This window comes from Staurois parvus, unplaced genomic scaffold (genome assembly GCF_062004578.1).
Source record: "Staurois parvus isolate SC_StPar_1 unplaced genomic scaffold, SC_StPar_1.0 ptg001527l, whole genome shotgun sequence".
In the NCBI taxonomy this organism is placed as follows: Eukaryota; Metazoa; Chordata; class Amphibia; order Anura; family Ranidae; genus Staurois; species Staurois parvus.
In genome coordinates, this window is record NW_028319323.1 from 418739 (window position 1) to 443121 (window position 24383).

At 47.0% G+C, this 24383-nt stretch overlaps 1 protein-coding gene across 2 annotated transcripts in view; it reads left to right on the top strand.

Annotated features, from left to right (window-relative positions):
* LOC149435370 (metal transporter CNNM1-like) overlaps positions 1 to 24383 on the top strand; it is a 77770-nt gene that overhangs the window by 9492 nt on the left and 43895 nt on the right. For both annotated transcript variants that reach the window (XM_089662720.1, XM_089662721.1), the window contains exons 2-6: positions 4938 to 5081; positions 10479 to 10619; positions 17400 to 17569; positions 22490 to 22589; positions 22971 to 23018. In XM_089662720.1, the coding sequence (XP_089518846.1) occupies positions 4938 to 5081; positions 10479 to 10619; positions 17400 to 17569; positions 22490 to 22589; positions 22971 to 23018 (603 nt within the window). The remainder of the gene's footprint in view (positions 1 to 4937; positions 5082 to 10478; positions 10620 to 17399; positions 17570 to 22489; positions 22590 to 22970; positions 23019 to 24383) is intronic.

A 24383-nucleotide genomic window follows, 5' to 3' on the forward strand; every position in this document is an offset into this window, starting at 1 on the left:
ATGTATTGAAATTCAGCCTACTACCGACCATGACTTCTTGTCCATCTGTATCCAAAGTCAGCCCACTTCTGACCATGACTTCTTGTCCATCTGTACCCAAAGTCAGCCCACTACCAACCATGACTCCCTGTCCATCTGTGTCCAAAGTCAGCCCACTACCAACCATGACTCCCTGTCCATCTGTGTCCAAAGTCAGCCCACTACCAACCATGACTCCCTGTCCATCTGTGTCCAAAGTCAGCCCACTACCGACCATGACTTCCTGTCTGTCTATATTAAAAGTCAGCTCACTACCGACCATGACTTCTTGTCCATCTGTATCCAAAGTCAGCCCACTTCTGACCATGACTTCTTGTCCATCTGTACCCAAAGTCAGCCCACTACCAACCATGACTCCCTGTCTATCTGTGTCCAAAGTCAGCCCACTACCGACCATGACTTCCTGTCTGTCTATATTAAAAGTCAGCCTTTTTACAGACCATGGCTTCCTATCCATCTCTATCTGAAGTCAGCCCAATATGGACCATGGCTTCCTCTTCATTTGTCCAAAGTCAGCCCTTCACAGACCATAGCTCCCCTTATATCTGTATACAACCTACTACAAACCATGGATCCTTGTCCATTTATATCCAAAGTCAGCCTACTATAGCCCATGGCTCCCTGTCCTCATGTATCCAATGTAAGCTCACTACACACCTTGGCTCCCTATCCACATATATCAAAGTCAGATCACTACAGACCTGTAGTGGGACACACGAGAACATCTGCATTCAAAGTGAGCTCACTAGAGACCATGGCTCCCCATCAATTTATATCCAAAGTCAGCCCACTAGAGATTATGGCTCCCACCCATCTACATTCAAAGTCAGCCCACTACATACCTTGACTCCCTGTCCACATGTAGCCAAAATTAGCCCATTACAGATCATGGCACTCTGTCCATTTGTATCCAAGTCTGTAATAAGCTGATTTTGGATACAAATGGATGGGTAGCCATGATCTCTACTGGGCTGACTTTGCATACATGTGGACAGGGAGCCATAGTCTGTAGTGGGTTGACTATGGATACAGATGGACGGAGAGCCATGGGCTATACTGGGCTGACTTTGGATCCAGATTTTGGCTACAGATGGATGGAGAGACCATGGCTCCCTGTCCATCTGTATCCATAATCAGCCCACTACAGACCATTGCACCCTGTCCACATTTATCAAAAGTCAGCCCATTACAGACAATAGCTCCTTGTCCATTTGGATGGAAAGTCATTCCACTAAAGGCCTTGGCTCCGCATCCATCTGTATTCAATGTCCACCCACTAGAGACCATGGCTCCCCATCCTTTTGCATTCAATGTCTGCCCACTAGAGACCATGGCTCTCCATCCATCTGTATTCAATGTCTGCCCACTAGAGACCATGGCTCCCCATCCATCTGTATTCAAACTTAACCTACTAAAGACCATGGCTCTCCATCTCTATCCAGTCAGCCCACAGCTCCCTGTCCATCTGTATGCAATGTCTGCCCACTAGAGACCATGGCTCCTCCAGCCATCTGTATTCAATGTCTGCCCACTAGAGACCATGGCTCCTCCATCCATCTGTATTCAATGTCTGTCCACTACAGACCATGGCTCCCCATCCATCTGTATTCAATGTCTGCCCACTAGAGACAATGGCTCCTCCATTCATCTGTATTCAATGTCCACCCACTAGAGACCATGGCTCCTCATCCATTTGTTTCCAAAGTTAACCTACTAGAGACCATGGCTCTCCATCTCTATCCAGAGTCAGCCCACAGCTCCCATCCATCTGTATCCAAAGTCAGCCTACTACAGACCATGGCTCCCCATCCATCTGTATTCAAAGTCTTCCCAGTAGAGACCATGGCTCCTCATCCATCTGTATTCAGTGTTTGCCCACTAGAGACCATGGCCTCCCATCCATCTGTATTCAATATCTGCCCACTGGAGACCATGGCTCCTCATCCATCTGTATTCAATGTCTACCCGCTAGAGACCATGGCTCCCCATCCATCTGTATTCAATGTCCGCCCACTACAGACCATGGCTCCCCATCCATCTGTATTCAATGTCCGCCCACTACAGACCATAGCTCCCCATCCATCTGTATTCAATGTCTGCCCACTAGAGACCATGGCTCCTTATTCATCTGTATCCAAAGTTAACTTACTAGAGACCATGGCTCTGCATCTCTATCCAGAGTCGGCCCACAGCTCCCTGTCCATCTGTATCTAATGTCAGCCTACTACAGACCATGGCTCCCTGTCCATCTGTATTCAATGTCAGCCTACTACAGACCATGGCTCCCTGTCCATCTGTATTCAATGTCAGCCTACTACAGACCATGGCTCCCTGTCCATCTGTATTCAATGTCAGCCTACTACAGACCATGGCTCCCTGTCCATCTGTATTCAATGTCAGCCTACTACAGACCATGGCTCCCCGTCCATCTGTATCCAATGTCAGCCTACTACAGACCATGGCTCCCCATCCATCTGTATTCAATGTCAGCCTACCACAGACCATGGATCCCTGTCCATCTGTATTCAATATCAGCCTACTACAGACCATGGCTCCCTGTCCATCTGTATTCAATGTCAGCCTACTACAGACCATGGCTCCCTGTCCATCTGTATTCAATGTCAGCCTACTACAGACCATGGCTCCCTGTCCATCTGTATTCAATGTCAGCCTACTACAGACCATGACTCCCTGTCCATCTGTATTCAATGTCAGCCTACTACAGACCATGGCTCCCCATCCATCTGTATTCAATGTCAGCCTACTACAGACCATGGATCCCTGTCCATCTGTATTCAATGTCAGCCTACTACAGACCATGGCTCCCCATCCATCTGTATTCAATGTCAGCCTACCACAGACCATGGCTCCCCATCCATCTGTATTCAATGTCAGCCTACTACAGACCATGGCTCCCTGTCCATCTGTATTCAATGTCAGCCTACTACAGACCATGGCTCCCTGTCCATCTGTATCCAATGTCATAAAATGATAGAGGTATAAAACGAGAGCTAGGTAATAGGTTGATGAGCAGCTATCATGAAGGTGAACCTCAAAATCCTTCCATAAATAAATAAACGTATAAATGCAGCGCTTAGTAAAATGAGTAAAAAAATGAATATATCAACCTATATAAGTCTTGTAACAATCATAAATAAATGCGCTGTGGAGCGCTTCATCAACTAGTGTGAATAACGTCTAAATAATGACATTTAAGGTGCAGAACTGACATAAGACAAATAGTCATGTCAAAGTCCAGGTTCAGTCTGTGCCCAGGACTGGAGACGGGCGGATCGGGGGAGGAGGTTTTTTTTACTCATTTTACTAAGCACTGCATTTATACGTTTATGTATCCAATATCAGCCTACTACAGACCATGGCTCCCCATCCATCTGTATTCAATGTCAGCCTACTACAGACCATGGCTCCCTGTCCATCTTTATCCAATGTCAGCCTAATACAGACCATGGCTCCCTGTCCATCTTTATCCAATGTCAGCCTACTACAGACCATGACTCCCTGTCCATCTGTATCCAATGTCAGCCTAATACAGACCATGGCTCCCCATCCATCTTTATCCAATGTCAGCCTACTACAGACCATGGCTCCCCATCCATCTTTATCCAATGTCAGCCTAATACAGACCATGGCTCCCCATCCATCTTTATCCAATGTCAGCCTACTACAGACCATGGCTCCCTGTCCATCTGTATCCAATGTCAGCCTACTACAGACCATGGCTCCCCGTCCATCTGTATCCAATGTCAGCCTACTACAGACCATGGCTCCCCGTCCATCTGTATCCAACGTCAGCCTACTACAGACCATGGCTCCCCGTCCATCTGTATCCAACGTCAGCCTACCACAGACCATGGCTCCCTGTCCATCTGTATCCAATGTCAGCCTACTACAGACCATGGCTCCCTGTCCATCTGTATCCAATGTCAGCCTACTACAGACCATGGCTCCCTGTCCATCTGTATCCAATGTCAGCCTACTACAGACCATGGCTCCCCGTCCATCTGTATCCAATGTCAGCCTACTACAGACCATGGCTCCCCGTCCATCTGTATCCAACGTCAGCCTACTACAGACCATGGCTCCCTGTCCATCTGTATCCAACGTCAGCCTACCACAGACCATGGCTCCCCGTCCATCTTTATCCAGTGTCAGCCTACTACAGACCATGGCTCCCTGTCCATCTGTATCCAATGTCAGCCTACTACAGACCATGCCTCCCTGTCCATCTGTATCCAATGTCAGCCTACTACAGACCATGGCTCCCCGTCCATCTGTATTCAATGTCAGCCTACCACAGACCATGGCTCCCTGTCCATCTTTATCCAATATCAACCTACTACAGACCATGGCTCCCCGTCCATCTGTATCCAACGTCAGCCTACTACAGACCATGGCTCCCCATCCATCTGTATCCAACGTCAGCCTACTACAGACCATGGCTCCCCGTCCATCTGTATCCAACGTCAGCCTACTACAGACCATGGCTCCCCGTCCATCTGTATCCAACGTCAGCCTACCACAGACCATGGCTCCCCGTCCATCTTTATCCAGTGTCAGCCTACTACAGACCATGGCTCCCTGTCCATCTGTATCCAACGTCAGCCTACTACAGACCATGGCTCCCCGTCCATCTTTATCCAGTGTCAGCCTACTACAGACCATGGCTCCCCGTCCATCTTCATCCAACGTCAGCCTACTACAGACCATGGCTCCCCGTCCATCTGTATCCAATGTCAGCCTACTACAGACCATGGTTCCCTGTTCCCATGTTCTAGAAGACAAATATAGCAGAACATGTACTTCTTTGGGAATTGCTTGCTGCACCATCACTTGGTGTCATTACATTTAGCGTCTCAATTTTGTTTTGTATGTTCCAGGCAAATCCCATTTGGCAATAGTTCAGCGAGTCAACAACGAAGGGGAAGGAGACCCATTCTATGAAGTGATGGGGATTGTAACCCTGGAGGATATCATAGAAGAGATCATCAAATCTGAAATCTTGGATGAGACGGATCTGTACAGTAAGTAGTTCAAACCTCGATTAAGTAAAATTGAGGATACTTTCATGCAGACCCAAAATTAGAACTTGAGTTTAGGTTTACCCCCCCCACACACACACACACACACTGCTGCCTATTAACTGAGAAACCTGAAAAAAGTAGCCGAAGAGCCCCTACCTCCCCCCGAACCCAGCTTGGAGAAATAGTGAGCAATCTCCAGCTGTACCAAGCGGGAGGCCACCAATCTGATAGACCTGACTGGTAGCTCAGTCACGAAGGAGCAGAGCGCACGCGGCAGGCTGACAACACTGCTGCTATTTGCCAGTGTTAGTGCTTGGTGTTGTCACCCTGACACAGGAAGTGTTGTTACTGGCAGGATTTCCTGAAAAGAAACTTTGCAACAAGAAATGATTAGTGTAAGAAAATTGTGCACAATGAGGCATGATGCCAGAATAATACTGTAGATTGTGAGTGTACATACAAATGTGCTGAAAAGTCTCCCTCCCCTGGCAGAAATCACAACATTTTGGCATTTATAGTAAAAATCTGACTTGATGATGCCAAAAAAACTCTTATATTGAAGGACGGTGATGATATGAAGCCATTTATTATCACAGAGCTGCTTTTTGATTCCTAATAACAGAAATCCCCCGACTGGCCCAGATCAGAAGTCTCCACCCCCGGATCAGAAGTCTCCACCCCCCAGACCAGAAGTCTCCACCCCTGGATCAGAGGTCTCCGCCCCCTGGAATGTTCGGCCTTGGTACAGACACACAAGGGGACACACACACAGGGTACAATGACAAATAAATGGTTCATTTTCCATCTGTGGCTTTTTACATTGCAATCAGTGTCAGTGTATAAATAGTGAGTGAGTTTGTTCGCTCTCACATGGATGCACTGAGCAGGGTAGATACTGAGCCATGGGGAGCAGAAAAGAACTGTCAAAAGACCTGCGTAACAAAGTAATGGAACTTTATAAAGATGGAAAAGGATATAAAAGATATCCAAAGCCTTGAATATGCTGGTCAGTGCTGTTCAATCACTTATTAAGTAGAAAATTCATGGATCTATTGATACCAAGCCAACTTCAGGTAGAGCAAGAATGATTGCAGCCACAACTTCCAGAATTGTTCGGGGTACAAAGAAAACCCCCCACAGGTAACCTCAGGAGAAATACGGGCTGCTCTGGAAAAAGACGGTGTGGTTGTTTCAAGGAGCACAATACGATGATACTTGAACAAAAATGAGCTGCATGGTGGAGTTGTCAGAAGCTTTCACTGCGCCAACGCCATACAAAATCCTGGTGAGGCACGTCAAGGTGTTGTCCGGCATGTTGTAGCTGGATTTTTTTGTGGCATTCGCACAGTAAAGGCTTCTTTCTGGCAACTTGACCATGCAGCTCATTTGTGTCTGTATTAAGGCCAAATATTACAGGCGATGGGAGACTTCTGATTCCATTTGGGGGATTTCTGTTATCATTAGGATTTAAAAAGGAGCCAAACAACGATGTGATCATAAATGGCGTCATATCATCGCTATCCTTCAATAAAAGACAGTTTTTTGGCATCAGTCATATTTTCATTATCCATGCCAAAATTTCACCATTTCTGCCAGGAGATCAAAACTTTGGAGCACAACTGTACACCTTACAATCCAACTGTGAGGTGGAGAAAAAAAAATCAACTGCAGTGAGAAGGGGGTCTAGGGGGTCCTGAAGAGGATGTAATACAGTGGGGCAAAAAAGTATTTAGTCCCCACCAATTGTGCAAGTTCTCCCACTTACAGAGATGAGAGAGGCCTGTAATTGGCATCATAGGGAGACCTCAACTATGAGAGACAAAATGAGAAAACAAATCCAGACAATCTCATTGGCTGATCTGGAAAGAATTGATTTGCAAATTATGGTGGAAAATAAGTATTTGGTGAATATGAAAAGTTCACTGTTGCTGGTATGTTGGCCCATCCTCCATGCAGATCTCCTCCTCCATGCAGATCTCCTCTAGAGCAGTGATGTTTTGGGGCTGTCGCTGGGCAACACGGACTTTCAACTCCCTCCAAAGGTTTTTTATGGGGTTGAGATCTGGAGACTGGCTAGGCCACTCCAGGACCTTGAAATGCTTCTTACGAAGCCACTCCTTCGTTGCCCGGGCGGTATGTTTGGGGTCATTGTCATGTTGGAAGACCCAGCCACGTTTCATCTTCAATGCCCTTGCTGATGGAAGGAGGTTTGCACTCAAAATCTCACGATACATGGCCCCATTCATTCTGTCCTGTACATGGATCAGTCGTCCTGGTCCCTTTGCGGAGAAACAGCCCCAAAGCATGATGTTGCCACCCCCATGCTTCACAGTAGGTATGGTGTTCTTTGGATGCAACTCAGCATTCTCTCTCCTCCAAACACGACGAGTTGTGTTTCTACCAAACCGTTCTATTTTGGTTTCATCTGACCATATGACATTCTCCCAATCCTCTTCTGGATCATCCAAATGCTCTCTAGCAAACTTCAGACGGGCCCCGGACATGTACTGGCTTAAGCAGGGGGACACGTCTGGCACTGCAGGATCTGAGTCCCTGGCGGCGTAGTGTGTTACTGATGGTAGCCTTTGTTACGTTGGTCCCAGCTCTCTGCAGGTCATTCACTAGGTCCCCCCATGTGGTCCTGGGATTTTTGCTCACCGTTCTTGTGATCATTTTGACCCCACGGGGTGAGATCTTGCGTGGAGCCCCAGATGGAGGGAGATTATCAGTGGTCTTGTATGTCTTCCATTTTCTAATTATTGCTCCCACAGTTGATTTGTTCACACCAAGCTGCTTGCCTATTGCAGATTCAGTCTTCCCAGCCTGGTGCAGGTCTACAATTTTGTTTCTGGTGTCCTTCGACAGCTCTTTGGTCTTCACCATAGTGGAGTTTGGAGTGTGACTGTTTGAGGTTGTGGACAGGTGTCTTTATACTGATAATGAGTGCAGGACAGAGGAGCCTCTTAAAGAAGAAGGTCCAGGTCTGTGAGAGCCAGAAATCTTGCTTGTTTGTAGGAGACCAAATACTTATTTTCCACCATAATTTGCAAATCAATTCTTTCCAGATCAGCCAATGAGATTGTCTGGATTTGTTTTCTCATTTTGTCTCTCATAGTTGAGGTCTCCCTATGATGCCAATTACAGGCCTCTCTCATCTTTGTAAGTGGGAGAACTTGTACCATTGGTGGGGACTAAATACTTTTTTGCCCCACTGTACTTACCTTACATCCCACTCTGGCAGGCTTCAGTGCTCCCTCTTCTCCCCTCGGCTTTGGGCTGTGGGTGGTCTATTGGGGTCATTGGGGACAATGCAGGGCTCTTAACCCTGTGTTGTACATGGAGGAGGCAGGTGTTTGACCACAGATGGGAGTGCCTTAGTGAGGAGTTTTTTTAGGAGCAGTCACATGGATGGAGGGAGCCTACAGGAGCGAGGAGTGAAGTAAGAATCTGAACTCTGTTCTCTTTATCTCCGTACCCCTAGGCGTGAAGCCTAGCTATTGGGTTGATTTAACTTTAAATAGATTGTTTGTGCCAAGCTGGTTGAACCTTTAAAATCCCTGCAGCATTGTGTGTGTGGTTTTTTTTTTGCAATTTTATTGGATTTCTTTGTGACAGAACAATATAAACGTCTAGAGACACCCATATAGAAACCCTTCCCACGTGCCATTCCATTGCTTTCAGAGTTCCCAATGCACCCTGAGCCACCAATATACATATGACAGATACCCTGGTATTAATGGTGGGAATGTGGGCAACCCAGTGAGGAGACCAGACCCAAGAAAACCTTCTCCTCTCCTCTTGTTGATGGAAACCCAGAAAGTGAACCAAAATTGAGGAAACCTTCTCTGCTTGCTGATGGAAACCATGACACCCATTTAAACGATTTTGGTGTCAAGGTGGTTTCTGGGTTGTCCACATCTCTGCCATTCCTGGCACTAGTGGTCATGAGATTGGGCAATGTGGACAATCTAGATGGTGGACCAAAACTGAGAAAAACCTTCTCCTCTTGCTGATGGAAACCACGATACCCATTTACAGGATTTTGGTGTCAAGATGCTTTCTGGGTTGTCCACATCTCTGCCATTCCTGGCACTAATGGTCATAAGATTGGGCAATGTGAACAATCTAGATGGTGGACCAAAACTGAGAAAAACCTTCTCCTCTTGCTGATGGAAACCATGATACCAATTTACAGGATTTTGGTGTCAAGGTGGTTTCGGGGTTGTCCATATCTCTGCCATTCCTGGCACTAGTGGTCATAAGATTGGGCAATGTGGACAACCTAGATAGTGGACCAAAACTGATTAAACCTTCTCCTCTTGCTGATGGAAACCACATTTACAGGATTTTGGTGTCAAGATGGTTTCTGGGTTGTCCATATTTCTGCCATTCCTGGGACTAGTGGTCATAAGATTGGGCAATGTGGACAACCTAGATAGTGGACCAAAACTGAGAAAAACCTTCTCCTCTTGCTGATGGAAACCACGATACCCATTTACAGGATTTTGGTGTCAAGATGCTTTCTGGGTTGTCCACATCTCTGCCATTCCTGGCACTAATGGTCATAAGATTGGGCAATGTGAACAATCTAGATGGTGGACCAAAACTGAGAAAAACCTTCTCCTCTTGCTGATGGAAACCATGATACCAATTTACAGGATTTTGGTGTCAAGGTGGTTTCGGGGTTGTCCATATCTCTGCCATTCCTGGCACTAGTGGTCATAAGATTGGGCAATGTGGACAACCTAGATAGTGGACCAAAACTGAGAAAACCTTCTCCTCTTGCTGATGGAAACCACATTTACAGGATTTTGGTGTCAAGATGGTTTCTGGGTTGTCCATATTTCTGCCATTCCTGGGACTAGTGGTCATAAGATTGGGCAATGTGGACAACCTAGATAGTGGACCAAAACTGAGAAAACCTTCTCCTCTTGCTGATGGAAACCACGATACCCATTTACAAGATTGCGGTGTGAAGGTGGTTTCTGATTGGTCCACATCGCTGCCATTCCCCGAACTAGTGGTCCAATGTGGACTCCAGACAGGTCGGCTTTATAATTACCGTCAGATCCAGATCTTGTCCCCTCCTCTCTCTGTAATCCTTTCTGCATACTTTGTATATATTCTTTATATTATATTGTTGATTAAAAATAAAAAAATAAGTATCTCTTACCTTCTGCCTGCTAATAATATGTACAAAGGTTGTTGGAGGGGAATTACTTGGATCACTGAAGGCTTCAGCAGGCATCCAATATGGTTTTTTCTATGTACAGGTGATAATTCTTAGACATCCAGAATGTTGACTTCCAGACAAGTCCGTTGGGTTCAGTTTTCTATTAATAACAATGTTTCTAATTTTATATATATTTTTTTATTATTTGGAACATTTTCTATCAGCTGATAACAGGAAAAAGGAAAGAATTCCCCATCGAGAGAGGAAACAACATGACTTCTCCCTATTTAAGCTTTCTGACAGTGAGATGAAGGTGAAGATTTCTCCTCAGCTCCTCCTGGCCACCCATCGCTTCATGGCTACAGGTAAGTACTGCTAGAGCGACCATTAGGTTCAAAACGCACTCCTAGAGACTCGGTGCTGAGGGACCATTTCCACCCGGACCTACAATGTCTGTGAAATACAGAATTCATTAATAAATGTTTCTGTGAGGGCCCCGATCAATCCCTGCTTTACAGTTTTGCAGACACGTTTCACTACTTAATGATGGCTGTACACATGTATGGACTGCACCGCATGCCATCCCGCCACATACAGTATGCGTGTACAGGGAGTATGCTCCATAACGCCCCCTAGCACACAGGACCTGCTGTCAGTGATTCCTCCTAGGCTGGAACTAATGATCAGGAGCCGCTAGGAGGAGCCTCTGATCATGTGATCACTCTGATAGGATCCCTTGTATCTGGTGCTCCTCCATCTATACATTGGGAAACATTCCCCAGTGTTTGTTTTTTTATCGCAGTCACATCCCAATAAATTAGGCTAAAGTAACGTAATGACTTGGCACGGCATTAGCCACAATCTTCTATACCTGCTGCACCGGCGTGATATTTGTGACTTGCTGCATACGGATGGTGGCACGGCACTATTTTACAGACTTGTACTAAACCTGTGACGGCTGTAATGGGAGCGACTCAGACTGCGCTTGGGTACTTCTGTTGGAATACCGCTTCCCCGTCCGAACACCGACCACCGACACCACCGCTGACCATACAAGACTAGGCGACACCAATCTGTCCGAACACCGACCACTGACACCACCGCTGACCATACAAGACTAGACGACACCAATCTGTCCGAACACCGACCACTGACACCACAGAGACCATACAAGACTAGATGACACCAATCTGTCCGAACACCGACCACTGACACCACAGAGACCATACAAGACTAGACGACACCAATCTGTCCGAACACCGACCACTGACACCACCGCTGACCATACAAGACTAGATGACACCAATCTGTCCGAACACCGACCACTGACACCGCCACTGACCATACAAGACTAGGCGACACCAATCTGTCCGAACACCGACCACAGACACCACCGCTGACCATACAAGACTAGATGACACCAATCTGTCCGAACACCGACCACTGACACCACAGAGACCATACAAGACTAGACACCAATCTGTCTGAACACCGACCACTGACACCACAGAGACCATACAGGACTAGGCGACACCAATCTGTCCGAACACCGACCACCGACACCACCGCTGACCATACAGGACTAGACGACACCAATCTGTCCGAACACTGACCACAGACACCACCGCTGACCATACAAGACTAGATGACACCAATCTGTCCGAACACCGACCACTGACACCACAGAGACCATACAGGACTAGACGACACCAATCTGTCTGAACACCGACCACTGACACCACCGCTGACCATACAGGACTAGACGACACCAATCTGTCCGAACACCGACCACAGACACCACCGCTGACCATACAAGACTAGGCGACACCAATCTGTCCGACCACCGACCACTGACACCACCGCTGACCATACAAGACTAGATGACACCAATCTGTCCGAACACCGACCACAGACACCACCACTGACCATACAAGACTAGGCGACACCAATCTGTCCGACAACCGACCACTGACACCACAGAGACCATACAAGACTAGGCGACACCAATCTGTCCGAACACCGACCACTGACACCACCGCTGACCATACAAGACTAGACGACACCAATCTGTCCGAACACCGACCACTGACACCACCGCTGACCATACAAGACTAGATGACACCAATCTGTCCAAACACCGACCACCGACACCACCGCTGACCATACAAGACTAGACGACACCAATCTGTCCGAACACCGACCACTGACACCACCGCTGACCATACAAGACTAGACGACACCAATCTGTCCGAACACCGACCACCGACACCACCGCTGACCATACAAGACTAGACGACACCAATCTGTCCGAACACCGACCACTGACACCACCGCTGACCATACAAGACTATACGACACCAATCTGTCCGAACACCGACCACTGACACCACAGAGACCATACAAGACTAGATGACACCAATCTGTCCGAACACCGACCACTGACACCACCGCTGACCATACAGGACTAGACGACACCAATCTGTCCGAACACCAACCACTGACACCACTGCTGACCATACAAGACTAGGCGACACCAATCTGTCCGAACACCGACCACTGACGCCACAGAGACCATACAAGACTAGACGACACCAATCTGTCTGAACACCGACCACTGACACCACCGCTGACCATACAAGACTAGGCGACACCAATCTGTCCGAACACCGACCACTGACACCACAGAGACCATACAAGACTAGATGACACCAATCTGTCCGAACACCGACCACTGACACCACCGCTGACCATACAAGACTAGACGACACCAATCTGTCCGAACACCGACCACCGACACCACCGCTGACCATACAAGACTAGACGACACCAATCTGTCCGAACACCGACCACTGACACCACCGCTGACCATACAAGACTAGACGACACCAATCTGTCCGAACACCGACCACTGACACCACAGAGACCATACAAGACTAGACGACACCAATCTGTCCGAACACCGACCACTGACACCACCGCTGACCATACAAGAATAGGCGACACCAATCTTGAAGTAATCCAGAAGGTAGACTAGTTTATTTGAACACAGATACAAGATATATACACTCGGGAAAATCCCCCCTCCCTGCATAATGACACAGGGTGGGGCAATCTACATTTAGTAACAAGAGACACACAGGTATTCAAACTTCACACCAGCAGACAGTCCCATCAGGAGGGAGGGCTGCTGGAGACACCCCACCCCCACCAAGCCAATACACACAAACACATACATCCCATAATAGTTTGCTTCCAAGCCAGACACACAATAGAACAATGGGATACAACCACATGACACCAAACAATCCAAACCCCCCCCCCCCCCCATATTAGGACAGATCACCCTGTTCCCCTAACAGGCACAGGGGGACTTACACATAAGAGGGATATGGGGAGCTGAGACAGGGGTCTCCCCACCCCTCCAAAGTGAGCTGTGTTCTATGGGCCCCCACCCAAAGTGAGCCGTGTTCCATGGGCCCCCCACCCAAAGTGAGCTGTGTTCCATGGGCCCCCCACCCAAAGTGACTCCCGTCACAACGGCTCTTTGAATCTGATGTTCATCGCAGTTCAAAAGCCACCAAAGAAAAGATGAAGCCTGGATTTTCGAAGGTACCATGTACCCTGTACTTAAATTTATTTATTTCAGGTTCTTATATATCGGCATCAATTTACACAGCGCTTTACATATATATTGTACATTCACATCAGTCCCCGCCCCCGAGGAGCGTACAATCCAAGGTTCCTAGCTTACATTCATACATACACATACTAGGGACAATTTAGACAGGAGCCAATTCACCTCCCAGCATGTCTTTGGAGTGTTTCCATTAAACATCTATAAAAATAGCTACATGTGCCTACAATACCCATAAAGCAACATGGGATATTGTAACGGAACCGACCCAGACTGCGCCGAGTACTTCCGTTAGGATAACACTTCCCTGTCCGATCACTGACCACAGACACCACCGCTGACCATACAAGACCAGACGACACCAATCTTGAAGTAAACCAGGAAGTAGACTACTTTATTTGAACACAGATACAAGATATGTACACTCAGGGGACAACCCCCCTCCCTGCATAATGACACAGGGCGGGACAACCCCCCTCCCTGCATAATGACACAGGGTGGGGCAATCCCCCCTCCCTGCATAATGACACAGGGCGGGGCAATCCCCCCTCCCTGCATAATGACACAGGGCGGGGCAATCTACATTTAGTAACAAGAGACACACCAACAGACAGTCCCATCAGGAGGGAGGGCTGCTGGAGGCACCCCCCACCAAGCAAATACACATAAACACATACATCCCATAATAGTTTGCTCCCAAGCAAGACACACAATAGAACAATGGGATGCAACCACATGGCATTAAAGAATCAACAACCCCCCACCCCAGTATTAGGACAGAATACTCTGTACCCCTAACAGGCACAGGGTGACTTACACATAAGAGGGATATGGGAGCTGAGACAGGGGTCTCCCCACCCCTCCAAAGTGAGCTGTGTTCTATGGGCCCCCCACCCACAGTGGCTCCCGTCACAGATATCTTTTGTTTCCCATAGATGTTGACTATCACAAAATTGTACAATCCCCATTCATTTAGGCCCCCCTATTTGTACTCGATCAGCTATCCCGTCATATACAAATTGGAACGACAATATATGTATATTTATTACTATTGTTTCTTCACCCCACTACGGGTACAACCATTATACACATATGCCGTATTCTCGTATATGTCAGGAGTAGGAAAAATTTATTTTTCTTTTTTCGGTGTCGGGTCATGATAATGGCAGGAAATATATGTCAAAAGTTTACATTTTTATTTTGTTTCTTACTATTTTGAGCCTGATTTAAAAAAATTAAAAATCAGGAGATCTCCATTATCATCTACCACCAAATTAAGACCTAATTTATCCTAAAAAACAACTGTAATTCACCCGGATGCACGAAGTTGCTGTAAAGACATGGACAGTTTTACTGAGACATATCAAAGCTGCAGAACTGGGTTGGGGGGTTAAGATGTTGACTGGTCATTAAGGGGTTAAACTTGTTTGTGCTGCCAATGCAATTCCGCTGTTTGATACCAATTTCAGGCTAAAGTGATGTACAGTCCAGGCTGGCGGTCAGTAATATTGATCCCCCACCCCCCATCCTCATTAATGAGCTGAGAAGGGCCAGGACGATGTTCTTACCCAGCAAATCTGGAGAACCAGAGCACCCTGGGTAATGAACGGGTAGACCAGTTTTACCTGAAAAGATGGCTGCTGTATTGTGGCAGCAGAAACGTTGACTTTGAGTTGAGTTTGCTCCACTTTAGGATCATCTTAACTAGAGATGAGCGAATCGAACCAGGCGAACCGGAATTCGAGTCGAATTTCAGGAAATATTCGATTCGCGTCGAATCCGAAATTTTGCCTACTTCGGGTGCGCGAATCGAACATTTCCCGATCAGCCGGTAAAAGTGTCCCTGCAGTGAGCTCCGCTATTTCTGACAGTTCTCTGACAGAAGGAACACATGTTTAGCGGTTGAAACATTGTATCTATTAGTTTACATTTAGGATACAGATGTTTCAACCGCTGTACATGTGAAGAAGCTGTGAGAGAACTGTCAGAAATAGAGGAACTCTGCACATACACTTTTTGCCGGCTTGGAATTATTCTTCTTTTCATCCTACTTCTTCTTCTTCTTCATCCTCATCCTCAGAAGAAGAGGATGAGGATGAGGATGAAGAAGAAGAAGAAGTAGGATGAAAAGAAGAATAATTCCAAGCCGGCAAAAAGTGTATGTGCAGAGTTCCTCTATTTCTGACAGTTCTCTGACAGCTTCTTCACATGTACAGCGGTTGAAACATCTGTATCCTGAATGGAAACTAATAGATACAATGTTTCAACCGCTGTATGGAAGGAATGTCCCAGAACTGTCAGAAATAGACAGAAACTGTCACAGAACTGTCCTTCTTCTCATCCTTCTCCTTCTTCTCATCCTTCTTCTCATCCTTCTCCTTCTTCTCATCCTTCTCCTTCTTCTCATCCTTCTCCTTCTCCTTCTTCTCATCCTTCTCCTTCTTCTCATCCTTCTTCTCATCCTTCTCCATCTTCTCATCCTTCTCCTTCTCCTTCTTCTCATCCTTCTCCTTCTTCTCATCCTTCTCCTTCTCCATCTTCTCATCCTTCTCCTTTTCCTTCTTCTCATCCTTCTCCTTCTGCTTCTCCTTCTCCTTCTCCTTCTTCTCATCCTTCTCCTTCTTCTCATCCTTCTCCTTCTTCTCATCCTTCTCCTTCTCCTTCTTCTCATCCTTCTCCTTCTCCTCATCCTTCTCCTTCTTCTCATCCTTCTCCTTCTTCTCATCCTTCTCCTTCTTCTCATCCTTCTCCTTCTTCTCATCCTTCTCCTTCTTCTCATCCTTCTCCTTCTTCTCATCCTTCTCCTTCTTCTCATCCTTCTCCTTCTCCTTCTTCTCATCCTTCTCCTTCTTCTCATCCTTCTCCTTCTTCTCATCCTTCTCCTTCTCCTTCTCCTTCTTCTCACCCTTCTCCTTCTTCTCATCCTTCTCCTTCTTCTCATCCTTCTCCTTCTTCTCATCCTTCTCCTTCTTCTCATCCTTCTCCTTCTTCTCATCCTTCTCCTTCTCCTTCTCCTTCCTCATCTCCAAGGGCATTTAAATTAAAGGTACAGTGTTCTGCACTAATTTAAAGGCTCTCTGAAGCCTAGAAACCCTTTTTATAAGTCATCTTCGTAGCGAAGAAATTCGCATCAAATCGAATTTCACACTGGAATTCGCCGAATCAGCCGAATCGAATTTTTGAGAAATTCGCTCATCTCTAATCTTAACCACTGTGGTTGGACTGTACCTGTGGTCCCCTTACATCTATGAGGGGTTTAATGATAGTGACCAATGCTTGGCACAGACCGAAGTAACTCATCATATATGATTGATATGTCCTAGATTGTAAGCTAAAAAGAGCAGGGCCCTCGAACCCTCGTGTATTGTATTGTTTCTGTCTTGTCTCATGTTCTGTCCCCCTCGCTACTGTACAGCGCTGAGCGAACCTTCTGCCGCTATATAAACACTGTATAATAATAATAATACATTGGATTGGTTGAGCACCTTCTAACACTGCCATTTTTTTTCAGAGGTCGAGCCTTTCAAAGCTCCTTACCTGTCTGAGAAAATCCTTTTACGCCTTCTTAAACACCCAAATGTGATTCAAGAGCTGAAGTTTGATGAGAAAAATAAAAGGTCTATGGAGCACTATCTTTACCAACGCAATAAGCCAGTGGACTATTTTATTTTAATCCTCCAGGTAAGTTACCAACCCCACTTTTCATATCTTCCGCCTCTGGTGGAGCCCCACTTTGATATCAACCATCTCTGGAGGAGCCCCACTTGGATATCATCCATCTCTGGTGGACCCCCATGTGGATATCATCCATCTCTGTTGGACCCCCACTTGGATATCATCCATCTCTGGTGGAGCCTCACTTGGATATCATCTATCTCTGGTAGAGCCTCACTTGGATATCATCCATCTCTGGTGGAGCCTCACTTGGATATCATCCACCTCTGGTGGAGCCCCACTTAGATATCATCCATATCTGGTGAAGCCCCACTTGGATATCAACCATCTCTGGTGGAGCCCCACTTGGATATCATCCATCTCTGGTGAAGCCCCACTTGGATATCAACCATCTCTGGTGGAGCCCCACTTTGGCATTATCCATCTCTGGTGGAGCCCGACTTGGATATCATCCATCTCTGGTGAAGCCCCACTTAGATATAATCCATCTCTGGTGGAGCCTCACTTGGATATAATCCATCTCAGTTGGAGCCTCACTTGGATATCATCCATCTCAGGTGGAGCCTCACTTGGATATCATCCACCTGCGGTGGAGCCCCACTTAGATATCATCCATATCTGGTGAAGCCCCACTTGGATATTAGCCATCTCTGGTGGGGCCCCACTTTGACATTATCCATATCTGGTGGAGCCTCACTTGGATATCATCCACCTGCGGTGGAGCCCCACTTGGATATCATCCACCTGTGGTGGAGCCCCACTTGGATATCATCCATCTCTGGTGAAGCCCCACTTGGATATCAACCATCTCTGGTGGAGCCCCACTTTGACATTATCCATCTCTGATGGAGCCCCACTTTGATATCATCCATCTCTGGTGGAGCCCCACTTGGGTATCATCCATCTCTGGTGGAGCCTCACTTGGATATCATCCATATCTGGTGGAGCCTCACTTGGATATCATCCATATTTGGTGGAGCTTCACTTGGATATCATCCATATCTGGTGGAGCCCCACTTGGGTATCATCCCTCTCTGGTGGAGCCTCACTTGGATATCATCCATATCTGGTGGAGCCCCACTTGGGTATCATCCCTCTCTGGAGGAGCCTCACTTGGATATCATCCATCTCTGGTGGAGCCCCACTTGGGTATCATCCATCTCTGGTGGAGCCTCACTTGGATATCATCCATATCTGGTGGAGCCTCACTTGGATATCATCCATATTTGGTGGAGCTTCACTTGGATATCATCCATATCTGGTGGAGCCCCTCTTGGATATGAAGAGAAATCTCCCCAATGGGACACAGATTGTAAAATTAACCTTTCCTTACTGTATGCAAAATAAAAAAAGTGTTGTCCTTCAATGTCCTTCAATGGCTGATCCCCACTTCTGCTATGTTTTTGGTCCATTGAGAATGTCCTCATTTGTTTCATTGGCTGGTAGAATAGCAGTTGGCTGGACCATGAAGTCAGGGAAGGTCAGGCCCAATAAAAACATGAAACTAAATAGGAAAGGGTCACAAAAGATGAGACCAATGGCACGCAGGACTTTCAAAGATATGAAATGGGAACATAATTCCCTCAGGTTTTCTGAAAAATTGGATTTAGGTATAAATTTAGCTTTGTAGCTCAAAGATGAAAAATGTCAGATACGTCCATAGACTTCATTCCACCTCATCACTCTTCCATATCCACTAACGTGCTGACAGTTTTCTTCAGATTGCGTGGTGTGAGCAGATCGGATTGCATGGTGTGAGCAGATCGGATTGCATGGTGTGAGCAGATCGGATTGCATGGTGTGAGCAGATCGGATTGCATGGTGTGAGCAGATTCTAATGAGAAAAAAGGGAAAGAGTTCCCAGCATATACTTGTCCCTTGGAGCGGCTGTTATCCGCACTGCGACCAATTGGTCTGATTATAGCCGCCAAGTGCCGGTTGTCGAATTTTCAATAAAGATTGATTTAAAAGAAAGGAATAAAAAGGATAGCCATGCCATAAGCACCTAGAAACATTAGTCCATACCACCATTCATACATAGTCCATACCACCATTCATACATAGTCCATACCACCATTCATACATAGTCCATACCACCATTCATACATAGTCCATACCACCATTCATACATACCACCATTAGTCCATACCACCATTCATACATAGTCCATGTACCACCATTAGTCCATACCACCATTAGTCCATACCACCATTAGTCCATACCACCATTCATACATACCACCATTAGTCCATGTACCACCATTAGTCCATACCACCATTCATGCATAGTCCATGTACCACCATTAGTCCATACCACCATTCATACATACCACCATTAGTCCATGTTCCACCATTAGTCCATACCACCATTAGTCCATATCATCATTCATACATAGTCCATGTACCACCATTAGTCTATACCACCATTCATACATAGTCCATGTACCACCATTAGTCCATACCACCATTCATCCATACCACCATTAGTCCATACCACCATTCTTACATAGTCCATACCACCATTCATACATACCACCATTAGTCCATACCACCATTCATACATAGTCCATGTACCACCATTAGTCCATACCACCATTAGTCCATACCACCATTCATCCATACCACCATTCTTACATAGTCCATGTACCACCATTCATCCATACCACCATTCTTACATAGTCCATGTACCACCATTAGTCCATACCACCATTCATCCATACCACCATTCTTACATAGTCCATGTACCACCATTAGTCCATACCACCATTCTTACATTATTATTATTATACAGGATTTATGGCGCCAACAGTTTGCTCAGCGCTACAATATAACGGGAGACAATACAGCAACAATACAGATCAATACAAGAGGGATAGGAGGGTCTGATCCTGGGAGCTGACAATCTAAGAGGGAGGGGCTGATCCTGGGAGCTTACAATCTAAGAGGGAGGGCCTGATCCCGGGAGCTTACAATCTAGGAGGGAGGGGCCTGATCCTGGGAGCTGACAATCTAGGAGGGAGGGGCTGATCCTGGGAGTTTACAATCTAGGAGGGAGGGGCTAGTGGTACAAAAGGTAGTAACTGTGGGGGATGGACTGGTGGGAGAAGTAGAAGATTCCAGTATTAGCTGACGGCAGGATAGGCTTCCCTGAAGAGATAGGTTTTCAGAGATCGCCTAAAAGTGAGCAGAGTAGGCAATAGTCTGATAGATTGGGGTAGAGAATTCCAGAGGATGGGGGAAGCCCTGGAGAAGTCCTGGAGACAAGCATGGGAGGAGGAGACAAGGGAGCTAGAGAGCAGGAGGTCATGCGAGGAGCGGAAAGTACGGTTTGGGTGATATTTGGAGACAAGATCGGTGATGTAATTTGGGGCGGAGATATAAATGGCTTTATATGTTATTGTTAATGTTCTGAATTGTATCCGTTGTGCAATGGGAATCCAGTGGAGGGATTGGCAGAGAGGGGTGGAGTACACTGAATGGAGGCCAGTGGAGGGATTGGCAGAGAGGGGTGGAGGACACTGAATGGAGGCCAGTGGAGGGATTGGCAGAGAGAGATGGAGGTCAGTGGAGGGATTGGCAGAGAGGGGTGGAGGACACTGAATGGAGGCCAGTGGAGGGATTGGCAGAGAGGGGTGGAGGACACTGAATGGAGGCCAGTGGAGGGATTGGCAGAGAGGGGTGGAGGACACTGAATGGAGTTTTGGAAAGATTGAAATTGAGGAAGTGGAGTGACATCCAATCCGATATGTCGCTCAGTAGGTTAGTAATGCGAGAAGAGACTGAAGGGGTGAGGTGAGGAGGAGACTGAATGGGCGAGGTGAGGAGGAGACTGAAGGGGTCAGGTGAGGAGAAGACTGAAGGGGTCAGGTGAGGAGAAGACTGAAGGGGTGAGGTGAGGAGGAGACTGAAGGCGGAGGTGAGGAGGAGACTGAAGGGGGAGGTGAGGAGGAGACTGAGTGGGTGAGGTGAGGAGCAGACTGAAGGGGTGAGGTGAGGAGAAGACTGAAGGGGTGAGGTGAGGAGGAGACTGAAGGGGCGAGGTGAGGAGGAGACTGAAGGGGCGAGGTGAGGAGGAGACTGAAGGGGTCAGGTGAGGAGAAGACTGAAGGGGCAAGGTGAGGAGGAGACTGAAGGGGTGAGGTGAGGGGGAGACTGAAGGGGCAAGGTGAGGAGGAGACTGAAGGGGTGAGGTGAGGGGGAGACTGAAGGGGCGAGGTGAGGAGTAGAAAGATAGATTTGTGTGTCATCAACATAGAGATGGTAATTGAAGCCGTGGGAGTTTATCAAGTGACCAAGAGAGGAGATGTAGATGGAGAAGAGAAGGGGTCCAAGGACAGAACCTTGAGGGACCCCTACAGAGAGAGGGAGTGAAGAGGAGGAGGCAGCATTATAGGTAACACTGAAGGAGCGCTGCGATAGGTAGGAGGAGAACCAGGAGAGAGCGGAGTCTCGGAGGCCAAGAAAGTGGAGTTTTTTGACGAGGAGGAGATGGTCAACCGTGTCAAAAGCTGCAGAGAGGTCAAGTAGTAAGAGTACGGAGTAGTGGCCATTAGTACATACCACCATTCTTACACAGTCCATGTACCACTATTAATCCATACCACCATTCATAGATAGTCCATGTACCACCATTACTCTATACCACCCTTCTTACATAGTCCATGTACCACCATTAGTCCATACCACCATTCCTGCGTAGTCCATGTACCACCATTCGTATATAGTCCATGTACCACCGTTAGTCCATACCACCATTCGTATATAGTCCATGTACCACCATTAGTCCATACCACCATTTGTATATAGTCCTTGTACCACCGTTAGTCCATACCACCATTAGTCCATATGCCACTATTAGACCATGTACCACCATGACCCCTTTGTATACCTCATGGCTTCTGGTGAAATCTCTGTTTTTCTCCTTCAGGGTAAAGTAGAAGTAGAGGTTGGCAAGGAAGGTCTGCGATTCGAGAATGGCGCCTTCACATATTATGGAGTTCCTGCTATTGTGACAACAGTTTCTTCTGGTATGTTTTTAAATAAGTCTCCATGTGCCCTCAGGAACCTCCCACATCATAGACTAGGAACACAGAGCTTCCCAGCAGCAGGACTGCAGTTCTGATTCTTCTCCTAGTCTGTTCTATACGGATGTGTAGGAGTATTTACCTAAAACGAGCGTCTTCTTGTGGTTCAGTGGTAACAATACCCGGATCATCACATGTTCATGTGCGCGCTCACTGAGCCTGACTCTTCGCTCTGCTCACTTGTAAGTCGCCATATTGTGCCAAGTCCTCCTTAGGCGCCATCTTTTACATACAGACCGTAGATTGTAGATGTCCTCGTTTTGTAGCTTCAGCTTTCATTTTGTGTTCTCAACATATATATTATTCTTTTTTGTTTTATTTCAGATAATGATGTTAGAAAAGTTGGAAGCTTGGCCGGTTCGTCCTTCCTTTGTAAGTATGTCTGCAGCCAGCAGCATGGACATCTCATAGAGCCTTGGCTTAGGAGACTGGAGTTGTGTTCCTGGTTATAAATGTCAGTCAAACACGGTGCCAGTGGCCTGGTGGTCACCATATCTAGGGGGGTGGTCACCATATCTAGGGGGGTGGTCACCATATCTAGGGGGCTGCTCAATGCTTGATCATGCTTAATGTGTAGACCTACACGAGAGTCCAGAAATGGTGGCCTGAGAAATATACTTAGACGTCTGTCTTTTGAGGACCATTCACAGAACCCAACACAAGGGGGGCTTTCTGCATTAGTAAGTCATAGTAATGGAGCCCCCCATACACTGCAGGGGATGTGAGGCTTATGCTTTCATTGATTTGGTGTATTGATAAAGATGGTTTCCTCACCAATCCCATATCAGCAAAAGCATTGCCCTCTCTCGTCTTCTTACATTTTGTAGGTGAGCCAACGTTGTTCTTAGATTTCAGATGGTGGCCATATGACGTGCCATGAGATGTGGCCATGAAACCTCAGACTTTCTATAGGTGGTCCTGGCAAAAACATACATTAGTGTTTTGGACAAATGTGCACATGTACACATGGAGCCGGAACTCCTGGCACCAATTATATCTTGTTCTAACAGAACAGGGAGGAATAACTTATCAAAGATGATTGGTTGGCCAGCGACAGGACAATACCTGCCCCGTAGATATACTATATTCAGAGAGACAGCGAGCAACGGGTAGTGTGAGGATGGCCAATGCTCATTCTGCTGTCTCCATGACCCACCATGACTCTCCATGACCCTCCATGATTCTCTATGACCCACCATGACCTCTATGACCCTCCATGATTCTCTATGACCCACCATGACCTCTATGACCCTCCATGATTCTCTATGACCCTCCATGAGTCTCTATTACCCTCCATGACTTTCTTTGACCCTCCTTACCCTCTATGACCCTCCATGATTCTTAATGACCCTCCATAACTCTTCTTGACTCTCTGTGACCCTTCAAGTGTTACTAAACCCAGAACTCTGCATTCACTCTATCCACTCTCCCCGGACCCCACATTCACTATATCCGCTCTCCCCGGACCCCGCATACACTATATCCGCTCTCCCCGGACCCCGCATACACTATATCCGCTCTCCCCGGACCCCACATTCCCTATATCCGCTCTCCCCAGACCCCACATTCACTATATCCGCTATCCCCGGACCCCGCATTCACTATATCCGCTCTCCCCAGACCCCGCATTCACTATATCCGCTCTCCCCGGACCCCGCATTCACTATATCCGCTCTCCCCGGACCCCGCATTCACTATATCCGCTCTCCCCGGACCCCGCATTCACTATATCCGCTC